We start from the raw sequence: 18,206 nt of genomic DNA, 5'->3' as shown, positions 1-18,206 counted from the left end.
AAAGATCATAATTTTAAAGTAGGTTATAGATGCTATATATGTTGAATATACAGTAGTATTATGGATTTTCATTTTTGTGTGTTTGTGCTTTTCAGTGTTGTTGGAAGGTCACATGCAGAAGAGTCCATATTCAAGAGGTAGGTCTCGTGGATTGGGGGGAGGTTGAAAATGAGGAGCACCCCTCCCCCAAAAGTGCCAGCCCCCGCATTCTCAACCCCCTGCGCCTTTTCGCCCGGGGATCCCCTGGGTTCAAGAGCAACAGGAGGGAGATTACATATTTGGAAAACATCGAGGACTCTTGGGACTGGTTATCTAACCAGACAGATGTCAGAGAGGCGCAGAGCAGGACTAAACGCAGACCAATCGTGAAAACGGGCAAGTTTAAAAAGATGTTCGGCTGGGGTGACTTCAACTCCAACATCAAAACTGTGAAACTAAATCTCCTCATTACAGGCAAGATAGTGGACCACGGCAACGGCACGTTCAGCGTTTATTTCCGCCACAACTCCACGGGCCTGGGGAACGTCTCCGTAAGCCTGGTGCCGCCTTCCAAGGTGGTGGAGTTTGAGATCCCCCAGCAGTCCACCCTGGAGACAAAAGACTCAAAATCTTTCAACTGTCGTATCGAGTACCAGAAAACAGACCGCAGCAAAAAGACTTCACACTGCAGCTATGAACCGTCCAACACGTGTTACCAAGAATCCACCCAGAGCCACGTGTCCTGGCTCTGCTCGAAACCCTTCAAAGTCATATGCATCTACATCGCCTTCTTCAGCACTGACTATAAACTGGTGCAGAAAATCTGCCCAGATTACAACTATCACAGTGACATGCCGTATGCATCCACGGGTTAAGATCCAGTCCATCCTAGACAGTGAGAACTGTCATCCTCATTTTCAGCATGTGTAAAATGTTTCACATTAGGCTACACTATTGGCATTGCCTTGGCCTTTTGTGATATGACAGTCAGGACATTTGAGGGCAAAGTAACTGATCAACACTTTTGTATTTTGGCTTTAAAAACCCACTGAATGGTGAAGTTTTTTGTGTTTTTTTTTTTTTTTAAACACAATCTTTCACTAATTCTCATGTTAATAAAACACAGACCTACTGAGAATAGATTACACATAAAACACCTTTTTATTGTAAGGTTTATGCGTGTGTTAATATGTGTTTATTTTATTGAGCAATGGCCTCTTGTTCAGCACTAAATTGTGTGAAGCATTTGTCAAGATAAGTGCGAACGGGGTTAAATCATTCAGCAAAGACATTACATACAAATTACTCTTAGTTATTTAGCATTTCACAAAAACTTTATGTGTGAATTGAGATTTGTGTATAATTTCAAAGAGTAATTTGCAACGTCTCATGAGAGCACAATTCATTGGACAGCTGGATTTAGTGAATCTGGCAGCCGGTTAACAATCCTTTGTCATGGTCTTGCCGCAGAGATCCACATTTCCAGGCTCCAATTAACATTAATTATAGTGGGAAATTTCACTTACAAACCATGACAAAGGGGACCGGAGCCAAAAACTGAAATTTAGCATGTCAGTCATGTAGCTAGCAAACATCTATTCATGCCAGTGACTTCAAACTCTTTCATGTCCTCTGTTCATGGAAAAGTGAAAATGTGTAAGGAGTAAAATACAGATGTTTATGCAAACACAAATGAGGGTAATTTAATACAATATGCAAGTCTACCTTGTATTAAATCTTTCATAATTTAAAACAGTATATGGCGATCATTTGAAGGAATAATTTATGTTTGCACATTGTAGTCCAAATGTCAGTGTGTCACAATGAACCAGCTGAAATGCCAGTCTGATCATCAGAAATGGAATTCTCAGGTTCCATGTGTGTGTGTGTGTGTGTGTGTGTGCCAAAAAGATTATGACTGTTTATTTCATTTTTCCCATTTCAAGAGTGACTGATCTGGATCACAGTTCTGCTCTAAGTGAAGAATCAAATGGATAATTAATTGTACTGATACTCTACTTGTCTGCACACGAACGTTACCATCAAGAACATGTCAATATGAAGATAGCTGTTTATAATTGTATTTAGTTTATAATCCCATGTGCATTTTTGTGAATAGTGTATAAATGTGACTATAAAACCGTGTGTATTTTGCCTTTTAAGGATGAATTTGTTTCTTAATCTATCAATCTAGCATTAACAATTTTCTTACTTTTGGTGTTTGACAGATATATCAAGTAGATATAGAGCCATCTAGCTATTTTTTTTTTTCAGCAAATTGTATGCTTTATGTTTGTCTTCAATATCTATAACATACAAAAGAAAAAAAAAACTCAAAAAAAATGCCTGAGAGCTTTCAGCTTTCGTTTAACCCTCTATGGTAAGCATTTGCACTGATTTGCTATGAGACAATTTTCACTCGGAAATGACAAGTAAATTTCACCAAGAAATTGCAAGTCACACATTAAATTAAGTCATACAGTAGGTACAAAAGACAGAAATAGTCTTGTAAAACACTTGTAAATATATATATATATACATATATATATATATATATATATATATATATATATATATATATATATATATGGGTGCTGGTCATATAATTAGAATATCATCAAAATGTTGATTTATTTCACTAATTCCATTCAAAACAACTAAGGAAAATCCCAAATTCAGTATCTCAGAAAATTAGAATATAATTTAAGACCAATACAAAGAAGGATTTTTATAAATCTTGGACAACTAAAAAGTATAAAAATATGTCAAAGTATATCTCATATAAAAGTATGAGCATGTACAGCACTCAATACTTAGTTGAGGCTCCTTTTGCCTGAATTACTGCAGCAATGCGGGTCGATCAGTCTGTGACACTGCTCAGGTGTTATGAGAGCCCAGGTTACTCTGACAGTGGCCTTCAGCTCTTGTGCATTGTTGCGTCTGGCATATCTCATCTTCCTCTTCACAATACTTAAGGTCAGGCGAGTTTGCTGGCCAGTTAAGTACAGGGATACCATGGCCCATAAACCAGGTACTGGTAGCTTTGGCACTGTGTGCAGGTGCCAAGTCCTGTTGGATAAATAATTCTGCATCTCCATAAAGTTGGTCAGCAGCAGGAAGCATGAAGTGCTCTAAAACTTCCTGGTATATGGCTGTGTTGACCTTGGACCTCAGAAAACACAGTGGACCAACACCAGCAGATGACATGGCTCCACAAACCATCACTGTGGAAACTTTACACTGGACCTTAAGCAACATAGATTGTGTGCCTCTCCTCTCTTCCTCCAGACTCTGGGACCCTGATTTCCAAACATCAGAGAACATAACTTTGGACCACTCAGCAGCAGTCCAGTCCTTTTTGTCTTTAGTCTGTTGTTCAAGAGTGGCTTGACACATTAGGAATGCGACAGCTGAAACCCATGTCTTGCATTCATCTGTGCGTAGTGGTTCTTGAAGCACTGACTCTTTGCGAATCTTGTCTTGAGTTAATTAGCTGATTAGAGTGTGGCACCAGGTGTCTTCAATTTTGAACCTTTTCACAATATTCTAATTTTCTGAGATACTGAATTTGGGATTTTCCTTAGTTGTCAGCTATAATCATCAAAATGAAAAGAAATAAACATTTGAAATATATCAGTATGTGTGTAATTAATTAATATAATATACAAGTTTCACTTTTTGAATGGAATTAGTGAAATAAATCAACTTTTTGATGATATTCTAATTATATGACCAGCACCTGTAACTGTGGACCACTCGGCAGCAGCCCAGTCCTTTTTGAAGTGAGATGCTTCTGACGCTGTCTGTTGTTCAAGAGTGGCTTGACACAAGGAATGCGACAGCTGAAACCCATGTCTTGCATACGTCTGTGCATGGTGGTTCTTGAATCACTGATAGACATTTTTGATGATATTCCAATTATATGACCTGGATATATATATTTTTACATTGTGAATAATTTCTTGTCTTTCTTTTTTAAATCATTGCCCACCTTTATTACTTATACTTACATATTTCCCTAAAAAACAAGTTAATTCTCCTTCAATAATGGTTTTCTGTGGATTAGAGTTTTAAATGTTACGTGGCTTAAAAACAATATATTATTATTATTATTGTTTAAAAAATGTCCTTTTATTTCAAACATTTGTTATAGTAAATTGTTACAGTGAAGGGAAAAGTATGATGTCATATTGAAAAATTGCACCATAGAGGGTTGATTTATTACTTTTATTCACAAATTTAACCATGAAACATATCCTGACAGTATATGTGAGATTTGTAGTGAACCATCTGCATATCCTCTGTTTTTATAACCATATAAAACACTCATTCTTCAATCAGTAAAAAATCCTGCAAGGTCAATAAATCAAAACATTACATCCTGTGATACGTTTCATTTCATCAAGCTTTAATACATCATCATATTCAATAAAAAGCTTTCTGATGTATAGACCAGTGTTGCATCATTTGTATGCATATGAAAACGACAAATTCTTCAAAAAAAAGTCAACCTTTTGTTTCTTTCAAAAATGGAGTGTCACGTTTTTGGCTTTCAGCACTGACGGCCTCCTACCATCCGATTCACAAAGAAGAAAAGAAAAGAACAAAAGACAAAACTGAATTGTCCTATGATGGAAAAAATAACTATATGAATCCGCAATGTCTCATTAGCTCAGTGGTGCACTTAAAAATGGTCTTCCATATAGACAGGAGTGAGAGAGAGGTTTTCTAATAGTGAGATGTTAACACAGAGTTCCCTAGGAGCGCAGAAAACGGTCGGCATGAAGCGGCATGTTGGCACGGGAAAAAGATGTGTTTTAGATAGCTGGGATTACAGACTGCATGCTGTGCTCTTTAATTAGCCCTGATTTCCCCATCATGGAGGGTGCGAGAGCAATATGTTGCGACTGCTGCAGAGATCACAGTGGTCGCAGTACCACAACTTCAGCTGCAGTTACAGAACTAGGAACAACTGTGCTAAAGCTGTATAGTGTTTAGAACAAAACTGCAGTGTTTAATTAATCACAAAATGACTATTATGTTTAGCAAAAATGCAATTTGCATTTCAGCTTGATGCCCGGTTGTTATTATGTTCTTTTTTGCCACTGCATCACCTCTTTTTTTTTTTCCCCATCTCGAAATGTGTTAAACACAAATAACCAAACCAAAATGTCAAAACATTGGACATTTTGCAATGACATTTAACTTCCTACTAAACGTTATGACAAACTCCTTAGGATGAGACCCTTAAAAAGCATAAAACTGCCCTTATATTAGCTCTATATAATATTATAATAAACTTAAAAAAAAAAAAACGGTAGATGACTTAATAACTGGAAAACTGCTACTGCCAGCTTAGAGGCCATTTCATTATACATGTATAATGTGTATATATGTGTATGTCTCTATACCATTAAAAAATGTAGGATCAGTAAGATTTTGTTTTTACAGTAATTAATACTTTTAATTAACAAGGACACATTAAACTGATCAAATGTGACGGTAAAGACAATGTTACAAAATATTTCTATTTCAAATGCTGTATTTCTGAACTTTCTATTCAAAGTATCCTTAAGAAAGCAATACAACTGCATCCAATATTAATAAGAAATGTTTCTTGAACACCAAATCAGCATATTAGATTGATTTCTGGATCACATGACACTGAAGACTGGAATAATGATGCCGAAAATTCAGCTTTGTCATCAGAGGAATAAATTACTTTCCAAAATATATTTTAAATACAAAACTTTTTTACTGCTTTTATAGTATTTTTGGTCAAAAAAATACTATGTGGTCTTGAGCATAATGTACTCATTAAAAAAAAAAAATACAAAATCTTACTGACCCCAAACTTTTGAATGGAAGTGTATTATATAAATCATACATATAACACCACTGAATGCTGAAAAACTTTTTTAATGAGTTAATGCAGGCATTCTCGCAGACAATATTGTTTTTAAAAGATGGAACAAATTCCAGAATCTGCACAAAACATGTTCTTCAACAGAACAAGACAGTCTAGCATGACACAATGTAGAGAGTCGTCCAAATCACTGTCAGTTCGACTGTAACACCACAGCTCTAAAACGAAACTGATAGATCGATGACAATCAATCCATCTGTACTTCCCAAACATGCATTCATCAGTCCATCCCTATGAGATACACCGTAATGCCACACACTGATGCTCAGCATCCAAATATTTCCTGATCACAAACGACAGTGTGTTCGAAGATGGATTGTCTTGACTACTTTAATCAGGTTACACAAATGGAATTATGGGCCAGACAACTTCCAACTACTTGTCTGTATATGGCAGACCAATTTATGGAAAGCCGCACTACCGAGTCTAAAAAAAATGTAGTCATTTGTAAACTTGTGAATAGATGACACTTTGAATGTTATCACAGGTCAAGGGGCAGGACACAAACAATCATTCCAGGTTACAAACATCAATACAAATATCTGAAATGCATATTTTCCCACAATATGGAATAGTACTAGTACCCCCCCCCCATGGTTAAACTGTGTCTTTACATAGAAATCGTGCCATCAATATGGGGCATAGCTATCTTTTCAAAAAGTGTAAAGAAATGACCTTGCACTCATTGTGTTAACATTTATTTAATGTCTAGTCGCACAACTAAACATTAGGAATATATACTATTTCCCGTGCATTGAACTCCTGACGCATTCCTAGGAAGCGCCATATAAAACAGCGAGACTTTGGGAACTAGTGCAACAGGGAAGAGGCCTGGTCTCATGGGACAAGGCAGGCACAGAGTAGAACTGAGAGAATTCAAATACTCCACACAAGAGTCATGGCAGATAGTTTAAGGCTGTTTTGAAGTGACAGAAAGATTCGCAAAATAAAGCTCAGATGCCGAACCCATCGCTCAGGAAGGGTGTGAACAGCTTTGAGAAGTCAAGCCTGTCCCAGTCCCGTGCTGTCGGGTCGGATGACAATGGGATAGAGTCAAACTCTGCAGTTTTCTGGATTTTGCCCCAGGACAGGCCCAAGAGAGAAACAGGAACATCGTCACGACTGTTTTAGGCGCTTCCTGGGCAGACCGAAGTGGGGGCACTGCGCTGACGCGAGCGCACGGAAAGCCTCCGCCACTAAGTGAGGATGAGACTGGATCATTGACTTCCAGCCCGCGGTCTCCATTATGTCCGTGGCGTGACTGTCAGGAGAGGGTGAAGATGTTTCAGTATTAGGACAAGACACATTAAAAATCGATAACAGCAATGTGGATTAATCCAGTCTAATGGAGTAAAAAAATAAGGTAAGAGAGGCTCAATTCAATGGTGCATATTCAAACTCAAGCAACTGTCTATTTATACAAAAAGCCATTTTCCTCCAAATAGGCATGCACTAATGCAGTAGTTATTGCTGTTCTGTACGATCAGCGGGGCGCCAGGGATCTATAATACTGACTTTGTGATGTGTTTATAATGCAGAAATGTTCTCTTCCTTGACGTTTCAGACAGTCAGAGTCTATTAATAAATGGTATCAGGAGATATGCGGACTATGGGTACCAGCCAAGCAGCCCGGGATGCCCAGAAACTAAAACAATGAATTCTAAAGCATCTAAGAGAGCAGATAAGAGCTTGGTATTAATCTTGTGTCACAAATATCAGCTAATTACGTACTTGCTATTCCAGTTTTTCCCATCTTTACAGCCCAGCTGTCGGAGGACACTGCACCTATGGATAAGATAGAAGAAAAATACTCTTATTCTCCGGCCGGTAAACAGCTATGGCAGAAGGAATCTATCAAGGAGAGTTTCTTTGGTGGAGCTTGCCTGTTGATAAAATCTATGGCCTGTGCTTTGAGCTGCTCTGCGCTGTGCAAGTCGGCCAGGATGAGGGTGTCTGCCACGTTCTCCACCGAGAGGCTGTTGCAAAGGGCTTCCTCACACATGACCTTTAAGCGCTCCAGAGCATACTGAGAAAACGGCACACATTACTTATGCAGAACAACACTCAATGGTTTGTGATGCTATTTAAAGCATTAGCTCACCCAAAAATAACATGTATGACTTTCTTTCCTCCATACATTTGTAATCATCTACTGATCAACTGGTCATTACTCCAGTCTTAAGTGTCATGTGATCCTTCAGTAATGACTGTAATGCTGATTTGCAGCTCAAGAAACATTTCTTATTATCAGTGTAGAAAACAGTTGTGAAAACCGGGAATTTTTTCTTTTAGGAGTCTTTGATGAATAGAAAGTTTGGCATTTATTTGAAACAAATCTTTTATAACATTATAAACGTATTGTCACTTTTGATTTAATTAATCCTTGCTGAATAAAAGTAATAATTTTTCAAACTCCTTAAACCTTTGAATGGTAGTGTATCCCCAATATGACACACACACATAAAAAACATCAACAGATGTTTAAAATTATTTCAAGATTCAATAATTAAACTTCAGACTTACTTTATCAGCTGCGGCTAATAAACTATCTGCCATTTTCTCTAAATTTGGTGCTTTTCCTGTGTATATGAAGCCCATCATTTCTTTGAAAACCTCTGGTTCAACATCGCTGATGTCCACCCGGTTCTGCACGAAAACAGAACAGCTTATGAACTCATACGCTGCACAACAGCAAACATAACTAAACCAATACTGCAGTATATAAAGAGCATCAAATCCATACCTTTTTACTCTCTTCCATTTCATGTTCAAACATGGCGTTGAAGACCGGTGACCTCGCTGTCGAGAAAGCAATAAATTTGTCGGTCACATCATATGAGCATCTCTCGCTATACGTTTACAGTCAAAAACAAATAACACAAGTTTCCAGTTTTCATTAGATTATTCCTAACCCGTGAGTCAATCTACATAGCAAAAATAAACAAAAAGCCTGAAGTCACATGCATGAACCCAGTCGTCCTTTGAGGACATTAGCGGTGGATCACACTGTGGATTTTCAGTGATGAATCTAGATCTGTCATACTGAAAAATTAAGAGAGAAAACACTACCGCCAAGGTCACACAAACTGTCTCCCCACACACAAACTCTGTGGGTGCGTGCTGAGCTAGCGCCGCTGGGATGAGAGGAGGACATGGAGCTGATGTGGTCAGCAGGGCTGGGGGTCTGGATTAGACTCACCTGCCAGGATGGATTTGTGGGCTTTGAACTCCTGCCCTCCCACATATAGAGTGCAGTCCGTGAAGCGTGAGCATTCCCACAAGTTACCCAGGTCATCCGACAGCTGACACTCCGGAACCTTCAACATGTTCATGTTGGACTGTCCGGAGATATTCACAGAGTCCTGGACAACACTTACCTAATTAACACACATCATAAGTCCAATTAAACCACTTGGTCTGGTTACGCAGTGTGATTTACTGAACAGCCATCATTCCGGTCTGTTATTTATTATATACATTTTATGCACGTTACTTTGCAGTTAGGGCTGCAAATCAATATGGCAATATGGCTTCGTTTGATTTAATTAAATATTTGCTGTCAGAGTGAAGTGGTTTAATGTGAATCGAATTCAGATAGGCTGAGTTCATGGGCTGCAGGCATGTCTGCAAATCAACACGTGATGCCAAGCTTCAGTTTGAAACTGACGCAACAGTAGCAACCCATAAAAAAAAAAAATAATAATTCATGGTTTACGGTTTGAAAATGAATTAAGTATTCTTATTTTGTGTGTTTGTGTGAAATTGAATACAGTATTTTTTCATTAAATTAAAATGTTTAGCATTCATATTCTTAGTTTTATGATAATGTTTCTTTTTTGTTTAATATTTTTTTATTACATAACAATGATTTTATTTTATATTCATTGAATAGGTCTTAAGCATAGACTGAATAAAAACATGGACGTAGTCACACCCGTAGGCTGCTGCTATAAAGTTGGCCATTTTAACATGGGGAGTCTATGGGATTGACTCTCTTTTGCAGCCAGCCAATGCATTACAGTTTAAAACACTTCCGTGTTGGCTACACTGGAGAGAGCGGGAGTTTGCCACTTGGTCAAAAGCAATGGGAATGAGGCCTATGAAAATTCAAGTGAAAAATTTCTGAAATGGTTACTGAAAGAGGTTTGAAACGTTTCTAGTATAGGAATGATAATAATAGAAAAAAAATTTAAAACATTTTTGCCAAATCTGGTGAAAATTCCTGTATTTCATATCGCAGAAAAAAAAAAATTCCCAATATGATGTAGTCTTATTTGCAGGATTCATTACTTCTCTGAACTGTGTAAAAGTCTGTTATGCCAAATGATAAAGTATGACCTAATTATGCTTTAATTATGTGACTACAGCAAAAACGCAGGTCTAGGAAGTAAGTACTAATTGACTAGTGCTACAATTTATATGGTCTCTGTACATAATGTTAACACACATTTAAAGTACTAGCATTCTAGACCGCTACAAAAATATTCAAGAGTGTTGAAAGAACAAAATGGTGAATGAAGAGAGAAAAATAAAAAAGCTTTCATGCTAAATGAAAAACGACTGCGGCTATCAGAAACTCTGCTGATGAAAGCATCCTACAGTTGTTTAATAGTTTTTTCTGGCAAAAATCATCTACAAAAACTGTCCAATTAATGAGGGAAAACATATCATCTGCAATTTGCATTTAGTTTCAACTTTGCTTTGTGATATTACTAATTTCCCTGCAAATATTAAACCCTGTAGCGGATCTCAACAGGCAGGTCGGCTATTTTTCAAGCAAGACTCATAATTGTGTTACAGTAAATTCATTTGACAACCCATTTCATTTATTGCTCTAGGTGACGTCTCTATCCTGCTATGCTCTGAAGAGAAGGGCGAGCTGTCAAATGGCTACTCAGAGCATGCTACGTGCAGGAAATTCAATCTGCGATCTACTTCAGAGAAAAACATTTAGCAGGCTCTGCGCTTCCATTTGTTCTATGAAAAAATCAATAATAAATCACCCGGATTACTACATCAAAGTTACTAAAAGACAGAGGTAACACTGGATCAAGCAAATGCTTAAAGATTTGTCCTGCAAATGGATCAAAAACAATTAAGAACGTCTGAGATGATAAAGATAATAATAATAAAAAAAAAAGAAATAGTCCAAAATGCAAGTGTAAAGTTCTTAGAAATGTCATATTAAAACACTCAGACTGTTAGGACAGTAACATCACTTGCACACATTTTGACCTCACAGAAAATCATCATTCACAGAAGATTATCATTGCATAACACTAGTGTTGTCACGGTACCAAAATTTCAGTATTCTGTACCGATACCAGTGAAAATCCATGGTTCTCTGTACCAATTTCGGTACCAAAGCAAAACACAAAAATAATGTTCATTAAAAAAAAAAAAAAAAAAAAAAAAAAACTATCACTAAAAAATAAAACCAATGCCATTATTTATACTAATTTACAATTGTTTACAATTACAATTAAAATTCATTAATTTACAACTAATTACAATTAATTTACAAAAGTTTTTCTACAAGTAATATAATTATGAAAAACAGTAAACAAGTTTCAGCCAAATTTAATTTGTCTTAATTAATGAAATTTAAACATTTTATTTTTTTGGGCAAATAAAGGGGATTTGCTATTAAATTTAAAACAAGGACGAAATATTGGGTCATTTATTTCTTTAAAAAATAAAGTTTTATTAATTTTTTTCAACAGTAGTAGCATTATAACATACATTCTACTAAATAATAGTCATATTTCTGTCAAAATGACTTGATGTAAAAATGAACTTTTATATTGACACTGGTTTTACTCAAATGAAACAGAAAAATGCTTGTTAAGTGACTCAGAACAGTTCTGGTAATGTTGTTTATGTACCGTATTTTTCGGACTATAAGTCGCACTGGACTATAAATCGCATTTATTTAGAACCAAGAGAAAATATTACCATCTACAGCCGCGAGAGGGTGCTCTATGTCTTCAGTGTAGACTACAGGAGCACTGAGCAGCATCTCTGGCAGCATAGAGCGCTCTATAAGTCGCAGGACCAGCAAAACTATGAAAAAAAGTGCGACTTATAGTCCGGAAAATATGGTATTTATGTCCTCATTGAGACAGCAGATGCTGAAATTACTGCAAGCATCACGCGCTTTAGTCTATGTAGTAAACAAACCATTCTTCATTCACACAGAGACGTGCAGAACATGCAGGATTCATATTTCAACTTTTGCGGCTTAACATTTACAGATACTGGTGCATATGGAGATTTGATTAATTTATGCTAACTTTGACAAATTCCGTGACTGTCCATATTAAAATGTAAGTTTCATTTTCATGACTGGATTTTGAGATCAGTCCGCGCTTTCTGCGTTGCGGAAATCATAGCACTGTATGCGTCAAGAACCAGGTTGACTGGGTACTCAGTACCACCGGAACTTAAAGAAACCTGGTACCGTGGCATTTAAATTTAAGTACCGGGTCTTTTGACAACACTACATAAGACCTAAAAATGCTTATGCAAATAATGCATATTAATAATAAAAAAAAGAAGATATTTCTCATGTGGGGTTGATCCAAACCAATATACATTCATGCATTGAAGGTTTGAATTTGAGGAACTGGACAGATCATGAAGTAAACGCATACTTGCCTCACAAAATAACGTGAGTTTATCATCTGGTAGCAGTCCATTTGCTTCATCAAGCAGAAAATCTCTCCTAATAAATTTTTTGAAGCCCCAGTCTTTGCCTTGGACGAACCGATAGGCTCTTTGGCTTTCTGCATTGAGTAGAGAAGTAAGGGTAAGTAAATTACAAACCAAATCATCCAATGTCCAATAACAAACTTAAGTTACAGGACTTAAAACAACATTACTCCAATAGTTTTATTTCTAATTAAAGCTTTTTTTTAAGACGAAGTTCTTACCCATAGCTTTTGTCTCCTCCCGTTTAGCGTTCAGTAAAGAAAACTTGAACTTGGCTCTGACTTCACTTTTTGGACAACTAACTAGTAGCAAATACAGCGATAGATAATCTTTACTTTCATCATCGAGTCCCTTCGGATTGACCCGTAGGCACCTGAAGATAGACAAAGATGTCAACCTTTGAGCATAAAACATTATAACACAAACACAAACACATGCATCGGCTCCTCACCATTTCATCTTATCATTAGGCCCTGAGGAGAAGGTAGAGCTCTTCAATACTTCACCCATCTCTTCTCGACAGAAGCTGAAGTTGTTTATGGTCCACATGTAGGAAAATTTCACTACCTTGACCTACAAGATCAAAGATTACCATCAGTGAAAACTGATAACCGTCAACAAACAAAGCAATGTGCCATCATTCCTAGACAACAACACGGCAAACGCCACACGAACAAATGAACAGGCAGCTTTCAACTTCACACGTGACTTTTTACTAACATCTGATTCATTTGTAAGCAGCTAAATAGCTGCTATTCAACTTTGCATTTCATTTCGCCTGAGGTTAAGTCTAAGGAAATTTGTCTCAGTATCATTTTACCGTATCTGATAAACCAGCATGACCACATTATGATGACTGCTTGAGTTTCATTATCACTTGCACAATGGAGTGTCACCCTATCTACTTTAATGCACTGACTATCCTCCATTAGATCAAACTGTGCACACCACCATAACAAGCAAGAGATCAAAACATATGCATCTGCTCAAGCTACACTTGGCATTTCAGAGGGCCATATTAAGACTTAAAGAAATGGTCGAATTTCAGGTCAAGTCAAATGTATTAGTATAGTGCTATTCACAATGATTTTACAGCAGCTTTTCAGAATTTTATTTGTTTAATATTTTAATATCTTCATTCCTTAAAGTCCTATTTAGCAGATCAGTGCTGGGTGATAACAGTTTATATTTTGCAACAAAACAAGAAATCAAGCAGTAAAGGTTTGCTTACTGTTAGAGATGTTCCGATACCCTTTTTTTCTTCCCGATACCGATTCCGATACCTGGGCTCAGGGTATCGGCCGATACCGAGTACTGATCCGATACCTGGGTGTATATCTGTATATACAGCTGTATATACTACTAGCCCTGTGTAAATTGCTAGAATTTTTTTATGGTGTGCTTCAGACAGATCCCTCAATAAAACATGAACAAATACATGGTGAACTACTGTATTTATTACAGTATTTTTATTATCTAACATGAATTTGACAGTATTATTTATTTTCTTATGCAAAAAAGAACTTCAAATGCAGCCAAAAATCTAACACTGCAAACTAAAAAAGGTATTTAAGTTTTACAATATAACTGTATAAAAAAACTGCAACAAATAAGTCTAGGAATATAAAAAAAGATCTATTAATCAGATAATCTCTAACAAGTAAAAAACAAGTAAAAAACAAGCAACCATCTAGGCATAATTATTATTATTATAGAGATGTATTATTATTACTGTAGGCTACAACAGTAGCTTTATATATTGTCAATTTACTCATGTAAACCAAACATTTATTTTAATGGGCTGCCATGAAGATCTTTGAGTGTCTGTGTTTATGATATGACAGTATTCTCAAATGAAACGGTAAATTCTCATGAAGTGACGGTTTATGCGTTCGTGTCCTCATGACACACAGCAGAGACTACAAAACAGCGAGCTCTCGCGCATCTGTGCCAGTCACCCACAGAGATGTAGATTTTGCGGGAGTAATATTTAAATAGTATTTTGCAGTTTAATATTCACAGACACTAGTATATATTCGGCTACTGTCTGGAGCCCTGCGTTTTGACTTACACGGAAGCGACTGAACGCAGTTGCCGGTACTGAATATACTCGAGAGTCTGTAACTACCGGTACTACAGAGACATACTGCTAACCACTGATCTATAATATAGTAGCGGCTTCACTGTCTTTTGGCAGTTTAGAATGTGATGAGTGATCCAGTCATATATAGATAAGGGCTACTAACGCGTTTTCATTTCTTCTTCGCTGCTCTAAACAGGGGTTGCTTGTGGCAACACAGCACAACTTCCTGTGTTTTCAATGCATTTTGAGCAGCGAAGAAGAACCGTGCAGCGGTTAGGCAAAGCTTGCGGTCATAACTAGGTCTTTTTTAAGAAAATGGTATCGGATCGGTATATGGGTTCATGTACTCGCCGATGCCGATGCCAGAATTTGTTGTGGTATCGGAGATATTTCCGATACTAGTATCGGAATCGGAACAACTCTACTTACTGTACATATCACCCTAGTTGAATATGCTGTATGCATGCAGATAACTTTGGACATAAGTGTTCCTGTAGCTCAATTGGTAGAGCTTTGCCTTACTAAGCGCAACATTGGGGGTTAGATTCTCCGGGAACACATGATAGGTAAAAATTGATAGCCTGAATGAACTGTAAGTTGCTTTGGATAAAAGTGTCTGCTAAATGCATACATTTAATTTAATTTAATATTAGTTTAAGCAATTTTATATAAAAATGAGGCAATAACATTTTGTGATGCAATAAAAAAAAATAAAAATAAAAATCAGGCTATACCACATACATGTACATAAACATATTTATACATTGCTTCACATGAGCTAACTGTTTATGTTGATGAAGTTGTGTGCAACATATATTCTACTTTACATACCCGTACAGAGCTGTGCGATAATACAGTTTACTGTATTAATTTTGCAATGATATAAACAATCACACAGTTGATATCTGCCATAGAAACAGCTTCTAAAATACTTTAGCAATGTCTGAATATGACTACTTGAGCCATCAGTCCATCTCACCTGGGTATAGCACCAGCTCTCAGCCACAGGCCCACTGGACATCTCCCCTGGAGGAGGAGGGGTTGGGACCCCCGACATGGCCAGCTCTCTCCCCACTACAAGAAGCGCTGATAGTCCCAAAGCTTTCACCACTTAACCTTTATGGAAACACAGAGCAAAGGCATCATTTAAGAAAAAATAAATGGCAGCAATTTCTGCCTCTCCTCTTGACCTGAAAATATCAAATCTTTGACTGCCATCAGCAAGCAATTTTGTGAGAAACATTGCTAACCCCAACTCAGGGCACAGAATCTATCAAAAAAATAAAAAGATGAAAAAAAGCTTTTAGGTGTCAAAGTGGAGGAAGGAAATGAAAGAATATAAGCTTTATGAAACCTATGACACCGGAAGCATGCAACATCACAATCCAGTCAGTAGTGTGACAGATCACCAACTCAAAAATGTGTCTTAAACCCATGAAAATGCTTACGAGAAGCTAGCACTCTAAATATAGGTGTTCTTGATGATACCAAAAAACATCAGAATCAGTTAAGTCCAATGTACCGACTACATGGCTTGTTGGCACAGGCCTGAAATGCAGGTCTGAACTTGCCCTTGTTGACAAGGTATAGTCAAGGGCACATTAGTTGTATTTTGGTAAACCAACAGACAAATCCACCTCACTATATTTCACTCTTAACCAAACACACACAAAATAAATAAATAAAACCTTGTAGAACAAAATCGAAGTTAAAATGATAAAATGATACCTAACCTTTAGTAAAAATCTTGAATTTCATTTCTCGATGCCATTGTACACATGTATCAGGTAAAACTGAAGAAACGAGTTTGTGTTTTACTGAGACTTTACAGCATGATCCAAGAGCTCTTCATCCCAACCTGTGAATATAAACACATAGATTTCATATGATTAAACTTTGCCATCAATCCTCACTTAAGCATTAATTTAGATCAGTACTTGTATCAGTACTCATGATTATCATGAAAAATATCAACTGAAATTACATTTGTAAGTTATATATCTATATCTATATCTATATTTATATCTATATATATATATATATATATATATATATATATATAAAATGACACACATTCACAGCTACTGTATGTGACTTCTGTTCTGAACAACACTGATTTAACTCTAGACTGTCATTATGATATTATCAGATTTTTTTTTTTTTTTTTGGTGTTGTTCAGTTATATGCAGATGTTTAAATCAGAATGTTTTCTGGGCTTGGTCAACATGGCAAAAAAGAAACTGGTTAGCCATAACCCAAACACCAAATCTTATGAAAATAATTGTGTGGTCGGCTTCCAACGTTTGATTCTTCACTGGCTACATATCATTACCTGAAAGCCCAGTATATCAATGAAACAATGTAGTCTTTTAAGGACAAAAGGAATCCAGTCTTTTGTTTGAGCTAGTCAGATTCTTGTCGGCTAGTTGGCTATGTGGCTAGCAAGCTAAACTATATCCACAACACTGACAAAAGTAGATCAGTTAAAGCACAAACCTTTCCACGTCATTCTGTCAATACTCTTAAATTTAAGGTTCGGATGGTCCTTGTGGATCTAAGTAAGACTGATGTGTATTTGTGTCTTTTCAAAAGCAGCCCATCACAGTAGCTTGCAGTGTGCTGCTTATCCTGCCAATGAAGGAAGCGACAGCACAGAGCAGACGTGGACGCGCTTCACTCATTCCTCTGGCGGTACGTGAAACCGCCGAGCGGGGGCGCGCCTTGGCCCTCAACACATGTGTGTCCTTTACAGATTAACTTGTACCCGAGATAGAGCGCAGGGATGTTACTACTTTATAATATACATATTTTTCCATAGAACTAAATATGGTGGAAGCGTATATCATGTTTGTTAAACTTGAGGAAACTTGGAAAATGATCTCTCAGCGCTTACCATTAGTCAGTTGTGATTGGCTCAAAATGGCAAGCGTTGAGAAAAGAAACACTTCCGCACAACGACGTTTTAACATGTAACGTTAGGCTATCCACTCCCCAGTCTTCAATTTATCCACTCCAAATATCCTCCTGGGAACCAGGCATAGACATTTTGTCCTTTGTAAAGGACACCAGGACAAACATTATGCTTATCATGTATTTTGGGGGAAACACAACAAGTCATTAGGGAAAGAAATTAGATCAATATTCCTATGAAGTAGCTATCTTCTCTTGAAAATGTTATTATTTCCATTATTACACTTACCTTTCATTACGGTTTGCCCTAAGAATGCATAATATTCAAATCAAAGGCTTTACATGACTTATTAACATTTATTTATACAAGTATGTTGTCGCACTTTATGTAATGTAACCTGCCATTTCACTTTTCAGCAATCATTAAAATGTAAAACATAAAAAAAAAACAATAATAATAATAATTTGTGGAACGGCAGAAATGTGTTATGTTTTAATAAATAGTATAATTTTAAACATGTGACACTTGTAAAAAAAAAAAAAAAAAAGAGTGGCACTCTTTTCTGAGAGTGCCACTATGTTTCTTTTAAGAACTGT

General features: G+C 36.8%; 2 protein-coding genes across 2 annotated transcripts in view; one reads left to right on the top strand and one right to left on the bottom strand.

The window, feature by feature from the left end:
- The window catches only part of LOC128019680 (neurexophilin-2), a 32,994-nt gene extending 30,853 nt beyond the window's left edge, over nucleotides 1-2,141 (top strand). Inside the window, exon 3 of the mRNA XM_052605790.1 lies at nucleotides 96-2,141. Within this exon, the coding sequence (XP_052461750.1) occupies nucleotides 96-854 (759 nt within the window). The 3' untranslated portion in view covers nucleotides 855-2,141. The remainder of the gene's footprint in view (nucleotides 1-95) is intronic.
- Nucleotides 2,142-5,882: 3,741 nt separating this feature from the next.
- spopla (speckle type BTB/POZ protein like a) lies at nucleotides 5,883-17,358 on the bottom strand. Its single transcript, XM_052605782.1, has 12 exons — nucleotides 17,196-17,358; nucleotides 16,433-16,557; nucleotides 15,679-15,815; nucleotides 13,068-13,189; nucleotides 12,838-12,989; nucleotides 12,563-12,690; nucleotides 9,105-9,282; nucleotides 8,649-8,704; nucleotides 8,429-8,551; nucleotides 7,789-7,931; nucleotides 7,637-7,690; nucleotides 5,883-7,166 (listed from the first exon to the last, which is right to left on the bottom strand). The coding sequence occupies exons 3-12, from the start codon at nucleotides 15,754-15,756 to the stop codon at nucleotides 7,022-7,024; spliced, it is 1,179 nt and encodes a 392-aa protein (XP_052461742.1). The 5' UTR covers nucleotides 15,757-15,815; nucleotides 16,433-16,557; nucleotides 17,196-17,358; the 3' UTR covers nucleotides 5,883-7,021.
- Between the last annotated feature and the right edge of the window lie 848 nt (nucleotides 17,359-18,206).

This window comes from Carassius gibelio, chromosome A9 (genome assembly GCF_023724105.1).
Source record: "Carassius gibelio isolate Cgi1373 ecotype wild population from Czech Republic chromosome A9, carGib1.2-hapl.c, whole genome shotgun sequence".
Classification (NCBI taxonomy): Eukaryota; Metazoa; Chordata; class Actinopteri; order Cypriniformes; family Cyprinidae; genus Carassius; species Carassius gibelio.
This window is presented reverse-complemented; position numbering and strand designations above follow the sequence as displayed.